General features: G+C 39.8%; 1 protein-coding gene across 1 annotated transcript in view; it reads left to right on the top strand.

Annotated features, from left to right (window-relative positions):
* Window positions 1–19605, top strand: part of ADAMTS3 (ADAM metallopeptidase with thrombospondin type 1 motif 3) — a 201513-nt gene extending 181908 nt beyond the window's left edge. The window contains exons 16-22 of the mRNA XM_030565196.1: window positions 3192–3272; window positions 5325–5488; window positions 6171–6336; window positions 7107–7239; window positions 9292–9499; window positions 10901–11018; window positions 16858–19605. Coding sequence (XP_030421056.1) covers window positions 3192–3272; window positions 5325–5488; window positions 6171–6336; window positions 7107–7239; window positions 9292–9499; window positions 10901–11018; window positions 16858–17291 — 1304 coding nt within the window. The 3' untranslated portion in view covers window positions 17292–19605. The remainder of the gene's footprint in view (window positions 1–3191; window positions 3273–5324; window positions 5489–6170; window positions 6337–7106; window positions 7240–9291; window positions 9500–10900; window positions 11019–16857) is intronic.
* Window positions 19606–23210: the final 3605 nt, after the last annotated feature.

Genomic DNA, 23210 nt, shown 5'->3' with positions numbered 1-23210 from the left:
AGTCAGTATTACCAAACGTTCAGCTGTACATAGAAGCATCAAGTCAGTTCCAAGTGGTTCAGTTCTTTTTGTAACCAGGTGTTAAAAATGGGAGTGAAATTGTAAACTCCAACCATAAAGTTACCAAATTAAAGATTAAAAAAAGGAAATGTTGTATGAGTAATGAGGAAATGAAGAGAATATTAGTGAAATGAAGTAAGTGGTAAGCCCTGCCCATCTCCTCCTGGTCAGAGAGAGTAGAGGGAAGCCTCATGGGGATCTGTATCCTAAGCATGCCATGGAGCACCACTGTGCAAGGGTTGGCTGTTCGGCAGCACAGAGGGATTTGGGAAGGAGCAGGGAGGAAACTGAAGAAGGGTAGGAGTAGTGTATGTGGGTCTGAACTTACATAGCTGTAAATGTTAAGTGATACCGGTGAAACTGTCTCAGATTTGCACCACCTTCAGTGATTGCAGAATTTGGTCAATGGCTAGACAGCTCAATTAAAATTAGATGAAAATAAGGTAGTGTACGTGGCAGTAACATGGGACAAGGATTACACTGCAGAATATTTATAAATTATCACCATCTATTTGGAATATTCTTATTGCTATCTGTTCTCCAGAGCAATGTAGAGCGAAGACATTTTTTTTAAACAAATGATGAGTTTATAAAGCACCTTACAAAACACAGGCTATTTAAAAATGAGATTGTTTTCTCCACCTCTTTTGTTGGCTGGGATGAATCAAGCCAAGACAGATTATGTGGGAAATTAATCTATGTGTAAGGTATTGACATAGGGAATATACATACAATATCTGAATACACACATGTATTGGAATGGGATGGAAGACAGCATGTTGGAGCCATGTAAGTAAACCTCTGTATTTCTAGAATCAGCAGTAGTTCATGGTTTCTGACCGTTACGTTCTTAATAATCAGAAATAGAGATGGTCAAAATGTTTCCAGTTTTTTCATTTAAAAACTTATTTTTCTGTGGCATGGGTATGATTGTGTGAGAAAGCCTAAACAGTCTTCCAGGTGTCAAACTCAAATGTCTTGTGGGTGATCAATGTTAAGAGGCTGTTTGGAAAAGGCAGCCAATTATGCAACTCCAAACTGATGTTTCAGTGCTAGTATAACAGCTTTTGCTTTACAGTAACTGTGGCAATATAGTCATTAAAAGACTAATTAAACTCTTCCAACAGGGAAACATTTAAGCAAGAGGTGCCAAAGAGAATTCAAGTTGCTGGAAAATGAAATCTGCAAGTATCCACCTTAAAATCACCTACCTGATTGTTTCATTCAAACTTAGGCTCACTTTCATTGACTATTAAAATTTGCTGGATATTTCTAACAATATTTTAAATGCATTTTGAACTTCAGCACGTACTGTAACCATGTAATTTATATACCTGGCTGACATTATAGTCAATGAAACCACAAGACTCAGTTCCCAGAACACTAATTAAAGACATTCTATTTAAGGGAAGACAAGAGGAGCATTCACTTTACCCAAAGGAGCTCGCAATATTTCCCTCTCTGAAACAAGGGAATCTAGAAATATTTTGGGTAAGTTTCGCCTGGTTGAAGAAAGATGGGCATCCATGACAACTGCAATACTCTGGCTACAGTTCTTATTTCCAGCTAGTCACTTACACATATTGCAAGAACAGGCAAAGCTTTATGTTTCATATGCTTGATCACTGATAAGTAAAAGGATTGGTATATGCTGCTTGTGCAGATTAGTAAAAACCAGTCATCCATCAGCCTATAGTGTTAATTTATATATTCATAGCTCTTCATTTTCTTCACCAGTTTTCCAAGTATCTGTGGTATGCTCCAGACACATGATCCAAGAGCATAGGTGGAACTTTAGTCCAAAGTCCCGATTGTTAAACTTGAATTTTTAAGCTTTTATTTGCTCAGTGCAAATAAGAACTCAGCTCTTTCCCCATCTGTCTACAATGATTCTGCAGTAGGACTGGAATTTATATACTTTATTTGGAAACTCAGCATATCAGAGTGAGCAAGAGATTTACTTATATGGCATATTTCATAAACATGGATATATTTTAGGAATATGCTGTATGTTAAGACTAAAGATTTTCTTTGTTAAATGTACGTACATCAAGACAAATGTACCATTTAAAGTTGTTCAAACTCTCAGTCAAATTGTAAGCAAAGAAATATGAAAATGCTATGTATTAAAACATTGACAGGCTGACATTTAAACATGATAAAATTTGTTCACATTCAGTTCTTATAAACATGTTCTCATTTGAACCCTGTTGCAACGTAACTTCTTGATCATGGGTAGAGAGAAATGTCCATAACTTTTCTTGTTTTTTTTTCCCCCCCTTGGTGGAAAGCTGAGAATATTATTCTTTCTGCTGAAACAGTGTCCTAAACAGTTCACTTGGGGTGAGAGTTAATTGGAAATTATAGCTTAGAACATCAATGATCATTTTGGAAAGAATTTTTAACTCTAAGTAGCAGGTAGCATCCCAATAAGGAAGGAGTTGCACCAGTTTAACTTAAGGTGTGATTTTTAAAATTGACCGAAGACCACTTTACTTCTGTATGAGTGTGTCTACACTGGGATTAACGTGCTTTAACTTACACATTTTTGGTTCTCATCTTGAGATGCAGTCCCATTTGAAACAGGGCTATATTAATGTGAACTAGGCACCTTTTAGAGCGTGCTAGCGGGCTCTACCTAGGGCAGTTTGAGCACAACATTTTAGACTGATTTACAAGTCATACCGCTTTGGTGCACTTTGCCCTGCTAGGTAGACAACCCCTTTAAAGTTTCACGAAGTTAAGTAAATACACGAGACCTGAACACCTCACAGTCCATTAGGTCGTAAGGCTGAAAGGTGACAAAGAAAAGCAATCAGAAAGGCCTGCTTTAATTCTGAGAAACATAGGAAACACAAAATTTTGCCTGAATTTGTTTATTGTTATGGTCTTAAAACAACATAACAAAGTAAGTGGCTAAGGTTTGTAACAGTCTTTTTTTTCCCCCTAAAAGAGAAAAAAGTGCAAGACAGCCTAATCAAATCCGTTACAAACCTGTCTGAAGCTGCTTGTAGGTTAATGGATACCCTCCTCTGCAAATCGAAGCTGGATAATATAGTGCCTTACTAACCATCGCTATTACTTTTTGTTTTCTTCTTTGCTTTCTTCAATGGCTACTACACATGCCAAAGGGTACCTTAAGATGTTTGATATTCCCCCGGGTGCTAGACATGTGTTTATCCAAGAAGACGAGGCTTCTCCTCACATTCTTGGTAAGTGTTTCTCGCCTCACGTTTGGCCCTTGTGCATGAAAGCTAATGTCAAACAATTGGGCACACATTGGAGAACCTGAGAAATGAGAGAACCATCAAATTAATTGTGTTTTTTGCACTGTACGACAATAACAAGCTAAAGGCTTTGCTGGCTTCCTTGTGTATTGACAGTTGCATTCACAAGGCTGAATCCTACTGTACAAACTTAGTAATTACGTTTGTTTCTCATCGGAATTTTCTAGAAACTCAGACTGATCCTGATCAGCTCTTCAGGGAGCTATTGCTCACACTGAAAGTTGATTATTAGTCAATGTAAAGGGACACTGTCAGGCTAAAAAGTATATAGGATATTACTATATTAATATAATTTAGTACACTTAGAAATTTCTTACCTACAGTGGGTTGTAAGCAACACCTTATGTCATTACATGGAAAGAAATTAAGAAATCTTCTTAACTCATAAATATTTTTGCTGTTTGTTTACAATGCTCTTGGACAATGAATGAGATTACCAATTTCACTTTTGTTTCAGGTCATTTTTGTCTAGTCACTTGCCCCTTTCTCATGCATTAGGGACCTGATCCAGAGGCCCAGTTATGTTAATGACAATTTTCCATTGACTTCAGTAGTTTCTGGATTGGGTCCTAACACAGTGCTGCAGTGTTCAGGTTGCAAACATTGCAGGGAAGAGTTTGTTTAAAAAAAAAATTGCATTGCAATAAAGCAAAAACAGGAACATTTCTGTTAGTTTTCGGGCTTGTGAAAGCTTATATATGGAAACCTTAAATTTTGGATCAGATGTGACCTGACCATACATCTTTTCAATACAGAGCTACTCTGCCTTTATAGTAAATAGGCTCCATAGAACTAATATGATGCATGGCTTTTACATTTTATTTACTGTAGTCATGATAATTTACAAGACTTTTCTCTAATTTTGTGTCATAGTTTTGTTGTGTGGTTAGAAAAATGATTTGTCTTTTTCTCTCTGATTATTTTTTAAACTCTAAACAACTAATGATTTGTAAATGATACACTTTCAGGATAACAGTAACATCCACATCATGGTTGTTTCTTTCATGTCTCACTCTAGGCAACTAGTAACACATCTCCCAAAGTGCATGCACATCTTAGCTATTTGTTATCAGGTGTTCTCCCTTACCTTATAATGGTGGTTTGATTGTTGCACCTTTTTTCTAATCCTTGAACCCCAGAGTCAGATGGAGAGTGCTTGTAAAGTCAGCATGTGTGGGTAGAATATATAAGTATACAAAACAAAACAACCTTTCAAAAAGTACTAGAAAGGGAAAGTCAGTATTAATCACTGTGCTGCAAAACTCGAGTTCACAACTTGACACTCCAAACACGTACAATGTTACTGTTATGCTAACATGCCCGACAATACCCAAAATACTTGTTTAAGCCACCTCCAAAACGTTCTATGAAAACTAACAGGATTGGCCATTTCAAAGGTTTGGCTTGAATCTAGAATTAAGCTAAAGTTTATGTAAAATAAAATGTGTATCTACATCTATCTAACTTCATCTGATCCATGTGCATTAGGAGATACACATATTGGTAGCATATACATCATCAATCTCTGTCTCCTCAGACTGTAGTTTGGTGGCAGTAAGGGTTTAATGTAGCAATTGCGGCTTTGGGTATAGCTTCCAGTCCCTGAGCTGATGGAGTTGCCAAAGGTTATCTGCTTTAGATACTTGGAAGGAGCATCATCCATTCCCTGAGCATGGAGTTATGATGATTTTTTGGCAAAACCTCCACTCTTTGGCTTGGAGGAGGAGGCGTGCTAGAGAGAGATGGATTCAGGAGTGTTGAATGGAAAAGACAGGACTTTAGTATTTTTGGATTAGGAATAGCAAAATCTCCTCAATTCCCAAGGACGCACTGCAACATGCAACATTTAAAATAATAAGCAAAAAGATTTTTGAAAAGGGCTTTATAGAATAGTACTTGTCTCATTTCATGCAAACCCCAGTGACTGCAGATTACATGACAAAAAGCACAATTGCCACTGTTTTCAATTCCCTTTAGCCATTAAGAACCAGGCTACTGGACACTATATTCTGAACGGGAAAGGGGAGGAGGCCAAGTCACGATCCTTCATTGATCTTGGTGTGGAGTGGGAATACAACACAGAAGATGACATAGAAACTCTTCATACTGATGGGCCTTTGCATGATGCTGTTGTTGTATTGGTAGGTTATGTCAAGGAGTTGGTTTTTATTATTGTTGTTGTGTTTTTGTGTGGCCAAACTACTTATCTCACTATGATTTAACATTTAATAAAAATAAGTATGTAATCTCTATTGGAAAACACGCATGGTTATAAAGTGTTTTTGAGAGAGCTGATAGGCAGAAGCTCTGCCCACACTGGCAATAAGAGAAGCAAGTTTTAAGTATAGTTTTACTAACATTCACTTTCAGAGGCAGTGTGCAGTATCCACACTACTACATCACAAGCAGCCATTTATTCATACAACAGTAACAAGCTAACCATACGCCTAGTGCCCGCTGACATCAAGGGCCATTGGATCAGGCCCATATTAGTCAGAACTGTGTTTGAGACCAGCGCCTCCCTTGAGCAGAGTAGGAATGTGACCACGCAGCATAGCGAGTCTATCCAGCTCCATGTAGTTCAGCAATCCAGAGCTAGGAAGGATAAGTAGTCTAAGTATTTGGTCTTATGTAAACTCTCCCAGCTTAGACTCATTAGAGGCATATTTTTCTGTGTTGAGCTTACTAATTTTTGTACTGAATTTGAAGGTAAAGATCAATAAAATTTTTTCAACTACTAAGCACCACCTGCATTTCCAGATATTGGTTTGTTGACATGGAAAAGAATAAATATGTGCTCCATTTGTACTGGATCTTTTATAGGTCATTCCTCAAGAGAACGACACAAGATCTAGCCTGACTTACAAATACATCATTCATGAGGATTCAGTACCCACGATCAACAGTAACAATGTTCTTCAGGATGAAATAGATACTTTTGAGTGGGCTTTGAAGAGCTGGTCCCAGTGCTCCAAACCTTGTGCTGGAGGTAAACAGAGATGCAGCAGCTTCTAGTGCTTACTGTTAAATTAGGAGGAAGAAAATGAGTAAAAGACAGGGACTACATTTTCAAAAGTGATTAGAAATTTTTGGTGCCTCAATTTTGGGTTGCCCAAGTTGAAACACTTTAAATGTCTGGTTTTTGGAAAGTGTTTCACTCCATCCTGTGAAGGTGTCTAAACTGAGCACTAAAATCAGCTAATCACTTTTGGAAACATAGATCTTTGTTTATTTCACTGCAGTATGAACTTTCTGTGGCACTTGTGGTACTCCTGACAGTTTGAGGGGGAAGTATCAAAAATGCCACACTTGAATTACTACAGTGTTTCCTAGTGGATAGATCCCTAGACTGAGACTCAAGAAACCTCGGTGCTGTTCCCAGCTCAGCCACTAACCTGCTGTGTGAACTTGGGTAAGTCCTTTCTATGCCTCGGTTTCCCTTGGGTAAAATTCTATTGTTTGAGTGATCCAGGTGGTCAAAATTTGATGATTGTAATGGTTCCTTCTGGCCTTAAAATCTGTGAAAATACCATGATTTTAATAACATCATTATCTCTATAGTATACTGTAGAGTTACTCCAGATAATTGAATTTTATATCCCCAAACCATTTTGTGCTTGACATTGTAACGAACAGCAATAGTATTTAAATAATCATAAAATAGTCCACAACCATTGTGTGTAAACAAAAGTGTTTAAGAAGGGACAGGACATTTTTACTATTTTTCACACAAAGTTAACTTTCTGAAATATTTTCAAGGTTTCCAGTACACGAAATATGGGTGCCGCAGGAAAAGTGATAACAAAATGGTTCACCGCAGCTTCTGTGAAGCCAGCAAAAAACCCAAGCCTATTCGTAGAATGTGCAATCTGCAGGAATGCACACAGCCACTGTAAGTATGGATGGATGAAATGTGGGCCTCAGATGAGAGTTCATGATTCTAAGACATGGTCAGAGGGAAAAGAAGGAAGAATAAAGACCATGAACTTCAAGAAGGCAGACTTTAGCAAAGGCAGAAAATTGGTAGGGAAGATCCTGTGGGACGCAAGTTTAAGGGAAAAAGCGTTCAGGAGAGTTGGCAGTTTTTTTTAAAGATATCATTAAGGGCACAAAAGCAAACTATCCAAACACATAGGATAGATAGGAAGTATAGTAAGAGACAAGTCTGGCTTAACAAGGAGATTTTCTTGAATTTCAGGTTGTTGAAAGAGAGAATACACTTACAAAGTTTACAGATACCATCAAGCTGGGAGGGGTTGCAAGTGCTTTGGAGGCTAGGATTAGAATATGAAATGGTCTGAAATAAATAGGAAGCAATTCAGTAAAAGTAGTACAGTTAGGTAGGAATAATCAGTTGGACAAATACAAAATGGGAAATGACTGCCTAGGAAGGAGTACTGCAGAAAAGAATCTTTGCATTTTACTGGATCACAAAATTAGTCAAGAATGTAAGACTTGTTTAAAAAAAAAATCAAATGTCTTTCTGGGATATATTGGCGGGAATGTTGTAAACAAGACATGAAAAGTAATTCTTCCACTCTATCAGCACTGATTAGGCTCCAAATGAAATGTTGTGTCCAGTTTTGGGCACCACACTTTGGGAAAGATGTGAACAAATTGAAGAAAGTCTAGAGGGAAGCAACAAAAATTATTAAAGCTTTAAAAAACATGACCTCCAGGGAAAGATTAAACAAACCCAGTTTATTTCAGTCTGGAGAAGAGAAGACCGAGGGGGACATGAGAACACTCTTCAGGTACATAAAAGGTTGTTATAAAGAGGAGGGTGATAAATTGTTCTCTGTAACCACTGATGGCAGGACAAGACGTAATGGTCTTCACATGCAGCAAAGGAGACAGTAGGAAAATTTTCCTGACTGTCAGGGTGGTTAAGCATTGGAATAAATTGCCTAAGGAGGTTGTGGAATCTCCATCACTGAGATTTTAAAGAACTGGTTAGACAAACACCTGTCAGGATGATCTAGACAATACTTAGTCCTGCCTCAATGCTGGGAATTGGACTAGATGACCTATTAAGGTCCCTTCCAGACCTGCATTTCTGTGATTCTATGGGTTGGAAAAAAATGGAGATAGAAGCTTGCCCAGACCCGGCTCAGGGGACTGCTGCTGGGATACGGAATGTTGTTTCCATCTCATGGCAGGTTTGCTGCTAAGAATTTGATGGTCGTCTTATTTCAGTTGTTAGTGGACACTTGTCACTAATGGGGCGTGCTCAGTACAGAGGCTAAAGGATGAATAGGCACAGAGTTTAAACTACCTTCTTCCATTTAGAGGTGCTCCCTTGAAGTCAAGATTAAGGAAAATTAGTGGGAAAGCCTTGGAAACCTTCTTTATTCTGGATGAAATTCCCCTCTGTGAAGAGGGACAGCACAAAGCCCTCTGTGGCACTGCCTGGGGGTAAAGCGGGATTTATGTGGTACAGAGGTCTTGTGCTTACTGGCTGACAATGGGTAGATTGCATCCTCTGTGCTAGACAGATGCATGCAGGCTTCCTGGCTGCCAGTTTCATTTCTTTCATGAGCACTTGAAAAAAATGAGATTAGTCGTGGCAGCACTCATTTCTGTGTTGCTCAGAATACAATAATGGGTGTGTTAACTCTGATGGAAAAGTCCCATAGAATTTAACGGGTTAAAGCAATGTAAAATGAAATGTCCAGTAGAAAGCAGCAGTAGGTAGAACAGAATTATGCTCCTGCTATAGAATTCCAAAGGTTGGTTTTAACAATTCTATATAAAGATTCTCAATTAAATTCTATTGGATTTTTCCATAAGGGCTGCTTAGTATTCCAAGGTATGCCCCTGAGATAATGTGACTTGTATGTAAGTCAAGCAGAGCAGAATTTAAACAATCCCTAGTTGGTTACTGTACAATGCAGTAGATAAATAGATTAAATGTATGATAGCACTTTTGTTTTAAACCCTCCAGTTGGATAGCAGATGAATGGGAATACTGCACAAAAACCTGTGGGCATTCTGGTTACCAGATCCGTACTGTGCGCTGCATTCAACCTCTTCACGACGGTGCAAACCGCTCTGTCAATATCAAGTACTGTAGTGGGGATCGCCCTGAGAGCCGCAGGCCCTGTAACAGAACGCCATGCCCTGCACAGTGGAAAGCTGGACCCTGGGCTGAGGTGGGCAAGCAGTATTCTGCTATGGACCTTATAGCTTTGGAGCTGACAGACGTTTCCTTAGCAGTAAATCAACAGCTGTACCTTTGCTAGCACCTTGTACCTGCACTGTCTTTGGGGTTAAGGGCCTCTGGCTGCAACTTTAGTGAACTTCAGAGTCTTAAATTAAACACAAATAGTGATCTGGAAGCGCACAGGCTTTGAGGTCTCCATAACCCTAGAAAGCAAACGGGGTCTCACCCCTCCTGAAATTAACAACAAAAAAATCAAGATGTCAAAGTCTGCAAACCTAGGTGAAAAATTTCATATGAATTTTAATGGGGGAAAAAACGTTCTCCAACTTTGCAGCACTGCTTTTGAGATAGCAGAAGTTTTTAGTTGCTTTTTGCCTGCATCAAGACTTTCTGGGAGTTTTTTGTAAAGTTTTCAGTTTATAAGGAAACAGAGCCGTGTTGATAACAGCTGTAGCAATAATCTTGACCTTTGACTTTTCTGTGCTCGTGTCACAGTGTTACTGTTCCCTTCATACTTTGTACCAAACAGAGGTTAGATTTCTGCTGGAAATAGATGCCTGGGAAGGGAATGCCTCTTTGTGGACTTCCCCCATTGAGAATCACACTATGAGGAGGAGGCCCAGTAGTAAGGATGCCAGCTAGGAACTCGGGAGATCTTGAATCAAGTCCCTGCTCTGCCACAGATTTCCTGTCTGACCCCGGGCAAATCACTTAGCCTCTCTTTGCCCCGTCTGTACAGTGGGGATAATAGCACTGCCCTACATTACAGGTTGTGAGATGCTCAGATCCTACAGTAATGGGGGCCAATAAGTACCATAGATACATATAGCAACCTCCATGGGGCTGCTGCTTCCCCCTCTCTTGTATGTTGGGAGGAGTGGGGCAAGGAACAAGGGGAAATTATGTCTCCTCCCCCACCTCCCAGCGTGGTAGCTAGCACAGATGGGGAAGAAAGCTGTGCTAAGTAAAATTCTGGTACAAGTTATTTTCTCCAGAGCAAGAGGAAAACCAAAAATCAAATTGATTTGCTCTGAGATTCACAATTTGGCCCTGGTCTGCTCCTTTGGCAGTGCAGCTCTGTGCTGCCTCATACTCCAGCCTTTAATGCTTGGATTTTCAGAACAGACAAAAACTACGAACAAAATTCAGAATATGTGACAATTAAACATTACAGGAAAGGAGGAACACCCCACTCTGCCCAACTGCTGCCCCCGAGGCAAATGTCAACCTCTACAAAAACTCCTATCAAAAGGGAATTTACAGCAGCCCCTGAAGGTCACCCATATCAAGCTATTCCAGACGATGTCGCCTTTGTGACATACCTGTAAGATAATTGCATATTACTGGGGCCAGGCATAACGTAGTAAAATACTTTGTATCTGTTCTGTAGTGTTCTGTGACCTGTGGGGAAGGAACTGAGTCCAGGCAGGTCACATGCCGTGCCGGTGACCAGTGTGATGGAGAAAAACCTGAGTCAGTGAGGGTTTGTAAGCTTGCTCCCTGTAATGGTAAGTAAACTTCCTGAATAACTGCACTGGCAATGAGAGCAACAATTCCTGTTTCAGTGTAGGATGCCTACTTACTGCAGAGGTAGGCGTATGCAGACAGATGCCAGGGCCAGAACTCATTATTTTAGGATTAACTGAAAGAACAAAACAAGAAGATTATGATCTTTGAAGCTCTAACAGAGCTTTAATTTAGCAGTTGTGTTTTCTGGGCTACTGTGTATAGTACAAGTACTGTAAATAGATGAATAATGTTGTGAATACCTAGCTTATACAGTGCTACAAACTGATATGCGCACTTTACCTTTCAGTTGTCTCATGCTACAAAATATATCCTGTGGTTTAGACCAGAATTTTCTTCCATTTGAAAGGGATCCTGCTATCTCACTTTTTAATCCTGTACATAAGTGACATTAAAACAGCTAAACTGTGAAACTGACCATATGGAAAAACATGGCTGAGATCGTCAATAACCAGTGTCTGAAGTCCACTTCTAGCCTCCTCAACAAGTTTGGCCTAATTTTCAAAACCGTTGAGCACTCTCATCTCCTATTAACTTCAAAGGGAGTTACAGGTGCAGTGATGCTGAAAATCAGGCTCCTCTCTGAAGGTGCCTAAATATTGAGTTTGAAAATGTTGACCTCAATTTCATTTATAGAATCTTTAGCACTGATAACAACAACGCAGAAAGAATCCTGCTTTAAACACTAGGGGGAAGCAGAGCTTTAGCTACTCTACAGAGATGCAGTACTACAATTCTTCTGTATCTTGAGAGAACGGTATTTCTTTATGAAGTGACTTTTTTTTTTTAAAGACTGAGACTTCCAAAATAAAAGCATGAAGCTTTGATCCTGTAAATTCTTATGCATATGCTTCCATTTACACAAGAGTAGTCGCAGTAACTTCTTAAACATGGGAGTAACTGCAGCGCAGGGGGCCGCATTTCTGTTTCTGAAGTGGATCTTTTAAAGTGTAAGTGTCAGCCATGCAAATGTGGAGGGGAAAAGCTTTGTATTCTGACATTGACATGTTACCATTTTGGGAGAGTGCCTGGATTTGTGATTATAGACTTACATAATGTAGGCTGGGATTTTCAAAGGCACTGAAGTTAATTAGGTGTCAGAGGGATTTGGGCATCTCACTTCCTTTGAACATCCCAGCCATGTATTTCTCAGTGGTTACAATGCTGGGTTGTATTTGAAACCAGTTGCAACAGAATGAGGATCAGCACCTACATTTCTGCCCTAGCCTAATCTCTAAAATCCCAGAGGAGATGTCAGGCCAGGAAATTTGTATAATCTGAATATTTCTTCTCAAAATATTATGTAAGGTGAAGCCATAGAAGCCTCCAGGAACCTCTCAGAGTTAAATCCCCTGAACAGTAATAAGAGGGTGCAACATTTCTAGGCTGTAAAATTTTCCTGCAGGATGATTACTACTTATTTCCATTGTTACGGTTCATCTCCATGATGAAATTTGTTCCATGAGAGACAGTTAATTATCAGCATTATAAATTATTGAACCTCCACCACTGTGTGATATCCTGATTGATGTATACAATACACTGCTTGGGAGAATTAAATCCCAAAACTGGACTTCACCTCTGTGCAGATCCCCAGCACAAGGCCTATGTGCTACGTAAGTCCCCATAAATGGGCTTATGTGGGACTTGAATGGCCCCTGTAGTGACCATCTGTGCAGGGGTGAAATTCACCCCCAGTTAAAGTTCTTTCTGTTTTTATTTTATAAATGTTTAAAATATACCCATCAATCAGGTGTCTGAGTTATATGAAGCATGTCTGGGTTAGTCACTGGGAGGTTCACAAATCCCTAGATTGATGCTCCAGGTAAAATAGACAGAACATATATTAAAACATGATGAAACACTTATTAAACAAAAACTTAACTAGCAAGGAAAGCTATAGGGCAGTGTCACAGTTTTAAGCAGCAGATCTACACTAAGCACTGAGCTATCAGAAGATATTATACAGTGGTAGGGCATACATAATTCTATGCAGCCAAATCATGCCCTCCTGTAGCAAAAGTGAAGCAGCTGGTATAGATTCTATTCCTCAGCCCTTCATGTGCTGCATTTCTCTGAGTTCCCAGGAACGTATTCTGCCTGTGTGCCCAGCTCAAAAATTTGGACCATAATTTTTACTAGGGGGAAGATTTTCAAAGGTTCAGAATGGAGTTGAGTGCCCAATTTTCATTCAGCCATTATAGTAGGTAGTTTTCATTATTCCTTTGGGTCAAATATTCAAATAGATTCTCTGCTTTCCACTCCAGTTCTAAATATGGTTTACAAATCATTATATAGCTATGTTTCTGTGCACTGCAGTTATTTTATAATAGAATGTGATAAACTCTTTATACTCCTGCCATTTTGATATATTTAATTATGTAAATATCAGATAATTCCATCATAATTAAAATTTTAGTCGTCACTTTTTTCTGAGCATTAAACTCTTGCCATGCAGTTTCAGAGGGTTCCCCTCAAGATTTTTTTGGTGTAACATAGAAAAAACTTGCCATTTTGTTTATACACCTAAGTGATATATGTAACACATTTTTATTTTCTCTTCCTCTGTATTTAATAATTAAAGACATCTGCCATCAACTTTCTCCTTCCAGGGTCATTAAATACCCTCTAGCCTATTTCAGAATTTAGTTAGATTTTCCTGTGGGAACACTGTCTGCAAGTACTGTACAAACGTTGAGTATTATATTTACTGTGACAGTGCTACCTTTTCACTGATCTGCAGCATACCTGTAGCATTCCCAAAGACTTCCATGGTAATTGTTAGGCTCTACTAAAAGTAGCCTATAGTAGCGATAAAGATTCCTTACAGAGCCGATATGCTTTCTGACGTCTTCCTCCCCTAGTTACCATGAAACAAATAAAATGTGAAAAGGAGAATTTTTACCATGAAAACCAGCAGAAGGACACAACAGCCTATATACTGAATAAGAAATGGTTGACTAGGTGGTGCAGAATTGACCTAAAAAGTAAAAGAAAGGGACTATGTGAGTACACAGCTCAAAGATTGTACTTATTTCATTGGAAGTAGATAAGTACAAAATCAAATCTTTGCACTATACAATGCATTTGATAAATCCAAGGCCTCTAAAACCTACATCAGTGAAATCAGCTGTCAGAAATTGGAACAAATCAAGTGCATTGTCTACAGGTAAAAACAAATGAATTGCTTGGTACTTTTTGATGTATTTGGCAACCTCTTCAAGGGTATTTGTGGAACTTGCACTTAAGTTAGATGTAAATAAGTGCGTACATTGTAAATGTACTCTTAACAAACTTTGTTATATTTTCCAAAACAAGTGCTTTAATAACATGGAAGCAGTAGCTGTTAAGTAATTATTGATCTGTGTATGCTACACTAGTGTACATGCAAAGATTTGAGTTTTGACATTAGTGTTCTAGTTTGAATTATGAAGAAGGTCCTTTAATTTCCCATGCTGATGTCCTCTTCAAAAAATTTTTACAGAGGCATGATGGTGCCTCACAGACAGGGTTTTTGTTCATTGCCAGCATTGCAGATTTAACAGTAGGTTTGCCTGGAAGCAAGGAAGTCTTTATAAGGAAGGATGTCAGGATTGGGCCTAGTGAATAATGAAAATGGTAATATTGGCACAATTTGTCAATGGCATGACTTTGTATAAGCTGGCTCCTCAGCTGTTGCAAGTGTGGGTGGAGCAGTACTGGAGTCAATGGAACTAAATTAATTTACAAGCCAACTGAGGATCTGGCCCACAGTTTGTATTTTGAATTTAAAAATGGCTGTTCAGCACCCTATTGACCTGAGGTAACATCCACAGGCTCATGAAAAAATATCGCAGTGCAGCCAGCTAATTTAAGTAGTGATTGTACACCCCATCTGTTGCTTATTAAAATGCCAACTACATAAATACTAACTATGACTGTCAGACCAAAAGCTAAAACATGCCTTTTTGATAGTTTGGTTTTTAGTTTTGTCACCTCTGTAGCTTATAATTATGCCTTCTGCTATTTAAATAAAATCTGTCGCTACCATTTCAAATAAACTATAGCACATCAGAAGCAATCTGTTAATGTACACTGTGTGCCGGTAACTCTCAAAACATTGGAATCGTCGTTTAGGGCACCAAGCAACTCATTTGTCTCCCCATTAAAATATATCATAAGAGTGAACAATAGTAAGTTTGTAAATTCCCAGTCCTGCAAGGTGTTGGACTCTTCCTGCTGAGTGCCCTCACTGTGAAGTCAGTGGGAACTGAGGATGCTTAGCACACTGCAGGCTCCGACTCAGTGACCCTGCTATGACAGTGAGCTGCACCCAGCCTCTCTGGTGTTCCGTTAAAGCCAGTGGACACTGAGGGTCTGTAATTCTCAATGCAGGAGTGTGGCTTTCACTGCCTGTTCAGTGGTGTGTAATTCAAATCATTTTTCTGGCTACAGAGGACTACATTTTATAATATCAACATGGTAAAAAGGCTGGAATTTCACAGCACACCTACATGTAAGCTAAATATTAATGTGATCAATGCCTATGAAATTCTGAGTAGTTATATATAAATTCAGTACAGTAGAAATTACCAACGTTAGACTAATATAGGGGGATGAGGGGGGAATTACCCATCTCCTGATTTTTGAGCTCCCCAAGGAGTACTATTAATTTCAAATTCCTAGGGCCAAATTCTGCCCTGCTGTCTGTCTCTTATGTTCACAGAGATTTTCCAGAGGCATAAGCCAAGGAAGAATTTGGCTCCTGCCCCTAGACAGGACAAAATTTTAAAAGGTTAATTAATGTTCATCTTTTGGCTCAGCTTAACAGAATTACTGAACTGCTTGTACCTTGATATGGTTGATCATGCCAGACTGCAACATTTAGTACCTCTCAGGATTAGTCCCAGGTCTGTAAATGCTGAAGCACGTGCTTAACATTTTTTGAATTCAGTTGGATTACTCACACTCAAAGTAAAAAGCGCATGCAAGTTTCCAGGATCAGGGTCTTAGATTGATATTGCTTTCTAACAGCCAAAACAACAAATGACCTCCACTAATTTCAAACCATCATGCGATTTTTGTCCAGTGTATCTACAGCCTCTATACTTTTAGCTAAATAATCCTGTTCAGTTAATATCTCATGCATGCTCAAAGGAAAACTGGCATCTTGTCTGAGCCCTCCCAGGAACGTACGTCCCATCCACCAACACTAGAGGAAACTTAAGTCGTATGTTTGGTAAAAGATTGCTTGGGTCATCGTTATGTTTAGGTCACTGAAGAACTCAAAAACATGGTTCATTTAACTGCCAACATTTTTTTTAAAGAACACATGAAAATAATCTTTCAGAGATACTACCTGGGATTTCCTTTCCTTCAAGAGAGAGTCCATTCTGGGCCCAGCCTTGTTGACAGAGGGCAAAACCAGAAGGGATCATTTCAAGTCTAATTATGATAATGTGTAGGACTGCATCTGCTATGGTGTGGCAATAGTGTATTCTGCATGTACTGTATCTGGCCTTCCCCAAGCGTGGGTCATACTTTTCTATATGCAGAGAGATCTGTTTCCTGCGCAAGGGAGCCAACACTTTCAAAGATGTCCTGTGATTTTGGGCACCTCAGTTTGTTAGGTACCCAACTAGAGCCCTTAGTTTAAAGGGCCTGATTGTCAGAGGGCAGGTGTTGAACACTTTCTGAGAATCGGGTCCCCTTCCAGCATCTCAGATTGGGCCCCCGGTCATCAGTCACTTTTCAAAATGTAGGCTTTGGCCTCTGAACTTTTGAAATGCTGCCTTGCATGCTTTCCCCAGGTTTACAGTCAATATTGTGCTTGTTTTGCAGACGAGCCCTGCCTGGGAGACAAGTCAATATTCTGTCAAATGGAAGTGCTCGCACGCTATTGCTCCATCCCTGGCTATAACAAGCTGTGCTGTGAGTCTTGTAGCAAGCGCAGCAGCACCCTCCCGCCACCTTACCTTACTGAAGCTGCTGAAACCAAAGAGGAAGTGATGTTCCATCCTAGTGACCTACCTAGGGCCTTGGCGATGCCGACATCTTTAGTACCTCAGCACGCAGAGGTCGCTGATGAGAACAGAAGTTCTGTAGGCAGGATGCCTATGGAAGATGACATAGATGTACTTGTTTCTACATCAAATAGTAAGTCCAAAGGTGCTGAGTTACCCCAGAGGAGAGCTTACCAAGCAGGAAGTCAGACTTCTAGGCTGATTGCAATGCCATATCAGTCATCTACCAAGATTGGCAATCTGTCCCCATAATGCATCAGCCTTGGCAGACATTGTTCCCATGGGTAGCAGTTAACAACACTTCTGCAGGTGCTCTTTCTCCAGCTAAAACCTCAAGGAAAAATGAGAAGCATGTTGAAAAGAGACATGCTTTGAGATCATCCACGGTGGAAAGATAAAAGTGAATGCAAAAAGGAGGATAGTAACAGAAATCTTTTGTTCAGGACACCATGGTGCATGCTGCTTTCCAGAAGCAGAACTCTCTACAGATCATTTTAGTTGTAAATAAAAAACAAAGTGCTGGTTCACTTTCTAGTTGCTGCCATCGTCCTACACTTCATTATGTGGTTAGCTTGAATGCAAGGGAGGAGGAAAGCACCAAAGAATATTCACATCAGTGAAAGAAAGTTGCTGAGTGTGGTGGTCATTCTCTAGTATAGAAAAAGTGGCCAGAGCCTATTTTGCACATCAGCTAATCGTTTGTTTTTATTTTTAAAAGATCACATGTAGGGGGTGGGGGAAAACACCACCACCAACACAAGCGGTACCAAAAGTTTACACTTTCACAAAATATTTTTGCGGGGAACAACAGAATCCATAAGACTTATATTGCTAATTTATCTATATAAACAAATATTGTATGAGCAAATTTTCAGCTGTTGTGTATATACTGTATATTGCAGAAAATCAGTATTATTTTTAAGAGTTTTGTGTTGTCAAACAATTGTTTACCTATGTTACATTTCTGGACATTTACTAGGTGCCTGCCATTGAGTACTGCCTTCCTTACATTCCGGGAATTGATTTTCAAAGCAGCATTTTAATAAAAAGAAGAGCTCCATTTTAATATAGATTACAGCTACTGACCTTAGGAAGATCTTTATTTTTAATATCAACAACGTGATGTTTTTTGAGGGGTGGGGGGAAGAAGAGAGTGCCATCTTACCAGTCCAAAGCTACTCATCACTACCAATTAAAAAACCTGTTCAGCAGCATAACAATTTTAATCACAGGCAGAAGAAACTGACAAAATGTGCCAGTGAAATCAATGCTAACACCCTCTACTTAGCAGGCATTGCTTAGGTCTAGAACTAGCAGTACCTTCTTTGAATTCTCCTTTTGCCTAAGAGGGACAGACTAGTGTAGTAAGTGAAAAAAGTAACTGTGTATGTGTTATAAGTACTGTATTGTTCACAAGACAAATGTGAGTTGTGTTTTCTGGATGAGCTGTTAGCTTCTGAAGCTGAAAGAGCATCACAGAGTTAGAGTAGGCACTAATAAGTAGTAGCTGTGGCAAGATTTAAAATGGATGTTTTTCCTAATTAAAGCATTGATTTAAAGGCAAGAGAGAGTTATTTTTCAGCATGGTTCACCTTGAAATCTCAACAACCACAATGCATTTGACTGCAATAATTGCTAGTAATTTATGTCAGTAACCATCTTTCTCAGTTCATCCAGTCATGCTCTCCCTGCGTGCTGTAAAGTACTTGTATATAGGATTGAGAACTAAAGATATTTATTAAAAGTTGAATTCTTGATAGTATTTTATGTATGAAATATTTACACTAATAGCCAAGATAAAAGAGAGATGTAATTAGATACATGTACATGCTATATCATATGCATAGAACAGAAATTGAAGCTAACTAAACTACTGTAGGTGAATTGTTGGTCTAATTTCTTTTTAAAAAAAAACTTTAAGAAAAGCCATTGTCAATTACAAACATCTTTAGGTTTTTTAATAGTTTACTAAAGTTTGATGTGCAATTTTTGTCCTGTCTGAGCAAACTGTTTTGTTAAACAGTGAATCTGTAGCACTAAAAACACAATGAAATATATTAGGACTCCATGGATCACATTTTGGAAACAGACTAAGAAATGTGTGTAGTAATTGTGCAGGATTGCTGAGATAATGTTAGAATGCAAATCTCTTTCAGGAGACCCTGATGTCAACAAGAATGTAGGTAAATTAACCCTCAAAAGAAAATAGGATCATGTTTGTCTTGCATTATGATGTTTGTAATCTAATCCACTGAAGTATTGACTTGATGCCTCTAAAGAATTGCTGCTACTTTTATGCAAGGCTTTTGAAGGTCTAAAGAAATTAGCATTATATAGATTGTGTACAGACAATCCCTGAGCCTCAAACAGACCAATAGGATATGGGTTTGCTTCCCTGGAATTACCCAGAAGTCAAATTCTCTCTCTCTCTCTTTCACATATATACAATACGGATGTAGATACTCCTTGTACCTTTTTGCTTTCTTTTCTACAAAGCTAATTTTTCTTTCATTAAAGTGTACACTACTGATACTGTTTGTTGTATTGGGGAGCACCTAGCAATAAAAACTTTAACATGCCACTCTTACTGTGGTTTGGTTTTTGGCTTAAGCTTCCTCTCCACAAAGTGGAGGCAGATTTACTTCCTTGTCAAGCTCCTTCTCTTCTTGTAAAATACAAATTTGAACTTATTTTATTTAAATCTATTCAAAAACACAGCCAGCCTCCTGGGCCACCTTGAACTAGACAGCAGGCCTGGGGATAACAAGCGGCAGTCACAAAAGATGTCGGGCCAGATCCTCTCCAGTCCAAAGATCCGCTCATCAGAGGAGGGAACGAGGCTGCGTGTGGCTCCCTGACTCTATAGGCAAACAGGTACCAGCCCCTATGCAAGTTAGAGGAGCCTAGTCTTACAGTAGCCTGTGTGGTCTCTAAGGGTACAGCTGCACTGCCAAAAAAGACCCACTGCAGCATGTCTCAGAACCTGGATCAACTGAGTTGGGCTTGTTCTACAGAGCTGAAAATAGTGTGGGCTCAGGCTGGAAACCTACCCACCCCCACTTGCTGGGTTTCAGAGCCCAGATGCCAGCCTGACACCAAACATCTACACTGATATTTTTAGCCTGTCTTAACTGATCTGCATCTGATTTTACTAGCTCTGCTGGGGGATATTTGGGTTATAATTATTTATTCTGATTTTTCTTACCAAAAGCCCAAATCAGAAAAAAGCAACTATCAAGAGGCCATGTCTCTTAGTTGGTGTATTAGGTGTATACTAGCAATGGTTTGGTCTTAAAACCACTGGATTTATGTATTTATTATTCACTTTGGCATATAATCACCTGGAAAAGCCATTTGCTACTGTATTTAGCCATGAATGATATTTCTTAAATATGATCCTGATGGTTTTAAGTCAATGCAAATAAGTCTGAACTAAGCATCAAATTGGAATTGAAATCCTGCAGAGAGTAATGAATTTACAATTGCATAAACAAGGATTTATTTTAAAAGGATTCACAGCCATTATACCTCACCTGAATGTTAAAAAGCCTGATTAATCAAAGTCCAGCATTCAAGCTGTTAAGATAAATTACCTGCAATTAGCAATAACAAGGGTGGTAAATTGTAATTTTCCAATTGTGGAGACTGCAACTGAGAGAGAGCTGGGAATTGTCATCTTTCTTAATTGGAAAATTATAAATCATAACATGTCTCTTGCAACTTCAAGGCATTACCACACATTATCTTCTCGAATTGTCACAGTTCCAGCAAGACAGCAGACAGTTTTCCATAGAATAGATATGTATTAGCTTTTGGCCCTTGAAGAGCAGTAGAGAGAAATTCGTGAAACTAAACCCCTGGACCACGTGCTCCCTTCTGGTTATGTAAGCAGAGTGCCCTAAAGCTTAAGTGGTTCCCTAGGAAGGTACCAGGGCACCATCTAGGGCTAATTTAGGAAGAATCCTTTCACTTTAGGATTTTAAAGCTACATAGAGCATGTCCAGTCTTAGGTAGCTGTGAAGCAATACAAGGATGCAAAGTCCTGTTTTTTCCAAAGAAATCACATTTCATATATTTTCCTAAGTAGCCTTTCTCTAGGATCACAGGGTTTCATATGAATTGGCCCCTTGAATCATAGTGAAAAGAAGAAGAAAAGCTGTAAGTTCCATGTGAAAAGCTATGATCAGAGAGTATTAAGGTGAAGAAGTGTGGTGTCAGAACCAAGTGGGTTTATTGGACTAACTAGCAATACTGTAAAGGCACCAAGTGCTGATAAAAATCCATGTCTTAATCAGGCTGTGAAAATACAGAACTAGGCAGAAGAACAGCTGCTGAGGCAAAGAGCACTGATTTCACTTGCACCAGGATAACTCCGGTGTGACTCTGGCAACTTCAGTGGAGTCACACTGGGGGTATGGCTACACTCGAAACTTCAAAGTGCTGCCGCGGCAGAGCTTTGAAGTGCAAGTGTGATCGCAGCGCCAGCGCTGGGAGAGAGCTCTCTCAGCGCTGCACCTACTCCACCTCCTCATGGGGATTAGCTTGCAGCGCTGGGAGCTGTGCTCCCAGCGCTGCGGCACTGTTTACACTGGCGTTTTACAGCGCTGTATCTTGCAGCGCTCAGGGGGTGTTTTTTTTCACACCCCTGCGTGAAAAAGTTGCAGCGCTGTAAAACGCCAGTGTAGCCATGGCCTTGGTTTACATTTCTGTGAGTGATCATGCCAGATAGGCTAATTTAAGACTCCATCTTCCAGGACTTGAAAGCAGTGGTAAGACCCTTGTTCCGCTGCTGAACGTGATGCTTTGTTACAGTCCATTAAACTGAAGGGCATGGCTATTGCAGGCAGGTGACATGGCAAGAATCCTCTGCCTAGCATGGTCTCAGGAGACTTAAAATCCCCCCTGCCTTGCAGGATGGGAGAAGCTTTATCAGAGGAACTCACTCTGCAGGGCAGGGCAGGCAGAATGTCAGCTTGCCTGCACACACCATTTCCATTCACTGGGTTGCTGTGAAACACCTACATGCCCCTCTGCTATGTACATCGGCCAAACTGGACAGTCTCTACGGAAAAGGATAAATGGACACAAAACAGATATTAGGAATGGCAATATACAAAAACCTGTAGGAGAGCACTTCAACCTCCCTGGCCACACTATAGCAGATCTTAACGTGGCCATCCTGCAGCAAAAAAACTTCAGGACCAGACTTCAAAGAGAAACTGCTGAGTTCAGTTCATCTGCAAATTTGTCACCATCAGCTCAGGATTAAACAAAGACTGTGAATGGCTTGCCAACTACAAAACCAGTTTCTCCTCCCTTGGTTTTCACACCTCAACTGCTAGAACAGGGCCTCATCCTCCCTGATTGAACTAACCTCGTTATCTCTAGCTTGCTTGCATATATATACCTGCCCCTGGAAATTTCCACTACATGCATCTGATGAAGTGGGTATTCACCCACGAAAGCTCATGCTTCAAAACGTCTGTTGTCTACAAGGTGCCACAGGATTCTTTGCTGCTTTTACAGATCCAGACTAACACGGCTACCCCTCTGATACTCTACATCCTCTCTTGCCATCTTCGGCCCCACCCTCCTTCCCGCCTCTGCTCTCCAATGCCAAACTCCAGGTAGCTCACTCACATATAGGTTTGCTCCTGTCGCTGAGCACCATGTACATTTCTCCATACTGTGCCAAAGCCGCTTTGCAGGGATGCAGAGTGAACATTGAGACCTGAATGCTTTGGCTTTCCACACCCTTTTCATCAGCCTGCAGGATCGATCTGTAATTTAGGGGACAGACAGGCTTTATCAGAAAACATCTGTGTAAAAATATCAGCCTGCAGGGGCATGGTGCTCCTTCCTTAGCTGTGCTGTCTGGATGTCAAAGGACAAGAAGCTCCGTCTGAAGGAATATTATTTTATCAAGATAAGAGCTTTCTCGAGGGTGATTGGCTGAAAGCAAATAGATATTTTTTCTGCACTCCACTATGGAAAAGGTATCTTTGTATGTGAGCCCTTGAGTTTAAGAAAAGTCACATCTCATTAAGCACAGCTGAACTGCATCAACCTGTGACTATCGCACAGCCCAGATTGTCTGAAGGGATTCTGCTGGCTGGTTTTGCTATTATTATTCTTGGTGATGCTATCACGCTTGCAGTGCTGCAAGAGAAT

This window comes from Gopherus evgoodei, chromosome 5 (genome assembly GCF_007399415.2).
Source record: "Gopherus evgoodei ecotype Sinaloan lineage chromosome 5, rGopEvg1_v1.p, whole genome shotgun sequence".
Taxonomy (NCBI): domain Eukaryota; kingdom Metazoa; phylum Chordata; order Testudines; family Testudinidae; genus Gopherus; species Gopherus evgoodei.
This window is presented reverse-complemented; position numbering and strand designations above follow the sequence as displayed.